The sequence below is a fragment of the Mastomys coucha genome, unplaced genomic scaffold (assembly GCF_008632895.1).
Source record: "Mastomys coucha isolate ucsf_1 unplaced genomic scaffold, UCSF_Mcou_1 pScaffold13, whole genome shotgun sequence".
NCBI lineage: Eukaryota > Metazoa > Chordata > Mammalia > Rodentia > Muridae > Mastomys > Mastomys coucha.
The window spans coordinates 4,590,748-4,595,833 of record NW_022196895.1 but is presented as its reverse complement, the minus strand read 5'-3'; the positions used below and the strand labels follow the sequence as shown (position 1 = coordinate 4,595,833).

Genomic DNA, 5,086 nt, shown 5'->3' with positions numbered 1-5,086 from the left:
ACCCCACTGAAAGACCCAAACCCAGAGACCCTTCCCCGAAATACGCGTTTAAACAAGGCTGGAAAATTACCAAGAGTTCCCCAGGCCGGTCTGGGGCAAAACAAGACCTTTGTGGTCGGACACCTGGGTGAAATGTTTCAAAAACACCATCTGTCAAGATCAATAAGAACAATGGGACTACCTCAAGACAATGGGACGGCCCGAGATCCTCCTTCCCAGAACTCAAGAACAATGGGACTGCTCCGAGATCTCAAGAACAGTGGGACTGCCCCGACAGAACTCAGGTTGAACTCCGAGTCACCCTGGCCTAATTTACATCACCCAATCAGAGACCTGTAACCATGCATCGGCTTCTGTATGCCCGCCTCCGGCTCATGTACCCTATAAAAGCCCCGCACCGGAGTACATCGGCGTGCCACTCTCCTGAGAGCAGATGCCCGGGTACCCGTAGCCCTAAATAAAAGCCTCTTTGCTCTTGCATCCGAACGCCTGGTCTCGTCGTCCTTCAGTGCACGGCCTCGGCCTGATAGAGGCCCAAATCTGGGTCTCTTCACCACTCTCAGCAATAGAAGATCATGGAAACAGAAACTAAACAGAGACACAGTGAAACTAACAGAAGTTATGGGTCAAATAGTTTAACAGATATCTATCAAACATTTCATCCAAAAAAAAAAATATACCTTCTTCTCAGCACCTCATGGTACCTTCTCAAAAATTGACTCTATAATCTGTCACAAAACAAGCCTCAAAAAATACAAAAATATTATAATAATCTCATGCATCCTATCAGATCACCACGAGCTAAGAATAGTCTTAAATACCAACAAGAGCAACAGAAAGCCCACATAAACATGGAAGCTGAACAATTGTCTACTCGATGATAACTTGGTCAAGAAAGAAATTAAAGACTTTTTCGAATTTAATGAAAATGAAGGCACATCATACCAAAATTTATGGGATACAATGAAAGCAGTGCTAAGAGGAAAACTGAGTGCCTCCAAAAAGAAACTGGAGAGAGCTTACACTAGCAACTTGACAGGACACCTGAAAACTCTAGAACAAAAAGAAGCAAATACACCCAAGAGGAGTAGACGGTAGTAAATAATCAAACTCAGGGATGAAATCAACAAAGTAGAAACAAAAAGAACTATACAAAGAATCAAAAAAAAAAAAACAGGAGCTGGTTCATGAGAAAATCAACAAGATAGATAAACCCTTATCCAAACTAACCAGAGGGGACAGAGACAATGTCTAAACTAATAAAATCAGAAATCAAAAGGGAGACAGAACAACTGAAACAGTGGAAATTCAGAAAATCATCAAATCATACTATAAAAGCTTATACTCTGCCTCCCAAGACCAGCAGATTTCTGAGTTCAAGGCCAGCCTGGTCTACAGAGTGAGTTCTAGGACAGCCAGGGCTACACAGAGAAACCCTGTCTCAAAAAAAAAAAAAAAACAAAAAAGCTTATACTCAACAAAATTAGAAAATCTGGATGAAATGGACAATTTTCTAGATACATGCCAGGTACCAAAGTTAAATCAGGATCAGATAAACCGTTTCTCATGAAACAGTCCCATAACCTCTAAAGAAATAGAAGCAATTGTTAAAATTCTCCCAACTAAAAAAAAAAAAAAGCCCAGGACCAGATAGATTTAGTACAGAATTCTATCAGACCTTCAAAGAAGACCTAATACCAATACTCTTCAAACTATTCCACAAAATAGAAACAGAAAGAACACTACCCAATTCATTCTATGAAGCCACATTTACACTTATACATAAACCACACAAAGATTCAACAAAGAGAACTTCAGACCAATTTCGCTTATTAATATCAATGCAAAAATACTCAATAAAATTTTTGCACCCCAAATCCAAGAACACATCAAAATGATCATTTACCATGATCAACTAGGCTTCATCATCACAGGGATTCAGCAATGGTTCAACATATGGAAATCCATTGATGTAATCCATTATATAAATAAACTCGAAAAAAACCAATATGATCATTTCATTAGATGCTGAAAAAGCATTTGAAAAAATTCCACATTTCTTCATGTTAGAAGTCTTGGAAAGACCAGGAATTGAAGGCCCATACCTAAGCATAGTAAAAGCAATATTCACCAAACCAGTAACCAATATCTAACTAAATGGAGAGAAACTTGAAACAATCCCACTAAAATCAGGGACTAGACAAGGCTGTCCACTCTCTCCCTACCTACTCAAAGTCGCTACCTAGTACTCGAAGTCCTAGCTGGAGGAATTAGACAACAAAAGAAGTTCAAAGCGATATAAATTGGAAAAGAAGAAGTCAAAGTATCACCGTTAGCAGATGATATGATAGTATACTTAAGTGACACCAAAAATTCAACCAGAGAACTCCTAAACCTGAAACAACTTCAACAAAGTGGCAGAATATAAAATTAACTCAAACAAATCAGTAGCCTTCCTCTACTCAAAGGATAAACAGGCTGAGAAAGAAATTAGGGAAATGACACCCTTCACAATAGTCACAAATAACATAAAATACCTTCCTGTGACTCTAATCAAGCAAGTGAAAGATCTGTATGACAAGATTCACAAGTCTCTGAAAATAGAAATCGAAGATCTCAGAAGATGGAAAGATCTCCCATGCTCATGGATTGGCAGGATTAATGTAGCAAAAATGCCCATCTTGCCAAAAGTACTCTATAGATTCGATAATCCACATCAAAATTCCAACTCAATTCTTTATAGAATTAGAAAGAGAAATTTGCAAATTCACTTGGGATAACAAAAAACCCAGGATAGTGAAAACTACTGTCAACAATATAAGAACTTCTTGGGAAATGACCATCCCTGACCTCAAGCTACACTACAGAGCAATAGTGATAAAACTGCATGGTATTGGTACAGTGACAGGCAGGAAGATCAATAACATTGAATTGAAAACCCAGAAATGAACTCACACACCTATAGTCACTTGATATTTAACAAAGGAGCTAAAACTATCCTGTGGAAAAAACAGCATTTTCAACTAATGGTGCTGGTTCAACTGGAGTCGGCATATAGAAGACTGCAAATTGATCCATTCTTATCTCCTTGTACAAAGCTCAAGTTGAAGGGGATCAAGAACCTCCACATAAAACCAGATACACTGAAACTAATAGAGGAGAAAGTGTGGAAGAGCCTTGAACACATGGGCACAGGAGAAGATTTCCTGAACAGAACACCAATAGCTTATGTTCTAAGATCAGAATTGACAAATGGAGTCAGTCTCACAACACCCAGAGGAAGCTCCACTTCCAGGCGCGCTGATACACCCAGGATCAGAGAGTAGACCTTGGGCACAAGCTCCACAGCCAGTCCCACAACACCCAGAAGAAGCTCCACTCCCAGGTGCTCTGACACACCCAGGATCAGAGGTGAGCAGGAACCAACATCTGTCCCAACACTGGGAGTAACTGGGACCAGCAGGACCAGGCACACAGGAACTCCGCCAACCCAGTGACTCTGGTTCCTTCCAGTCTGTCTGGGTTCTTGTTCTGAGCAGACTTTGGGCACAAGCTCTGTAGCCAGTCCCACAACACACAGAGGAAGCCCCACTCCCAGGTTATCTAACAAGCCCAGGATCCCAGGATACCAGAATCATAGGATCACAGAGACAGCTTGATTCTGAGGAGTTCTGACACAACCAGGATCACAGGAAGGTCCAGTCAGATTTAGCAAGGGCAGGTAGCACTAGAGTTAACCAGATGGCAGGGAGGCAATCATAAGAAAATAAACAAAACAAACCAAGGTCACTTGCCATCATCAGAACCCAATTCTCCCACCATAGCAAGTCCTGGACACACCATCACACTGGAAACGCAAGATTCAGATATAAAATCACTTATCATGATGATGATACAGGACCTTAAGAAAGACATAAATAGCACCCACAAAGAAATACAGGAGAACACAGGTAAAGAGCTAGAAGCTCTTAAAGAGGAAACACAAAAATCCCTTAAAGAACTACAGGAAAACACAATCAAACAGGTGAAGGAAATGAGAAAAACCATCCAGAATCTAAAAATGGGAATAGAAACAATAAAGAAATCAGAAAGAGAGACAACCTGGGAGATATAACCCTAGGAAAGAAATCAAGAGTTGTAGATGCAAGCGTCACCAACAGAATGCAAGAGATAGAAGAGAGAATCTCAGGGGCAGAAGACACCATAGAAAACATTGACACAACAGTCAAAGAAAATGCAAAAAGCAAAAAGGTCCTAACCCAAAACATCCAGGAAATCCTGGACACAATGAGAAGACCAAATGTAAGGATAATAGGTATAGAAGAGAGTGAAGATTCCCAATGTAATGGGCCAGTAAATATCTTCAAACAAAATTATAGAAGAAAACTTTCCTAACCTAAAGAAAGAGATGCCCATGAACATACAAGAAGCCTACAGAACTCCAAATAGACTGGACCAGAAAAGAAATTCCTCCTGTCACATAATAATCAAAACACCAAATGCACTAAACAAAGAAAGAATTTTAAAAGCAGTAAGGGAAAAAGGTCAATAAAGGCAGTCCAATCAGAATTACACCAGACTTCTCACCAGAGACTATGAAAGCTAGAAGATCATAGGCAAATGTCATACAGATCCTAAGAGAACACAAATGCCAGCCCAGGCTATTACACCCAGCAAAACTCTCAATTACCATAGATGGAGAAAACAAGATATTCCATGACAAAACAAAATTTACATGGTATCTTTCCACAGCCCTACAAAGAATAATAGATGGAAAACACCAACATAAGGAGCAAAACCACACCCTAGAAGAAGCAAGAAAGTAATCTTTCAACAAATCCACACAAACCTAATTCCAACCTCTCACACCAAAAATAACAGGAAGTAACAATTACTTTTTCTTAATATCTTAATATGAAAATTAATATTACCAACACATCATAATCAATTGAAATCCAATAATATGAGGAATTGTAAATTTGTTGATTGTCATCCAATGATCTCTCTAACTTGGTAACTGGGGAAATAGGTCCAACATTGTACAATCTATATACACTGTCAGCTTGTTTGTTTGTGACAGTGTCTT

The 5,086-nt window shown here is 39.5% G+C and overlaps 1 protein-coding gene across 1 annotated transcript in view; it reads right to left on the bottom strand.

The window, feature by feature from the left end:
- Positions 1-317: 317 nt before the first annotated feature.
- Wac (WW domain containing adaptor with coiled-coil) overlaps positions 318-5,086 on the bottom strand; it is a 104,879-nt gene continuing 100,110 nt past the window's right edge. Inside the window, exons 14-15 of the mRNA XM_031366357.1 lie at positions 2,230-2,261; positions 318-588 (exon numbers count right to left, since the gene is read on the bottom strand). Coding sequence (XP_031222217.1) covers positions 318-588; positions 2,230-2,261 — 303 coding nt within the window. The remainder of the gene's footprint in view (positions 589-2,229; positions 2,262-5,086) is intronic.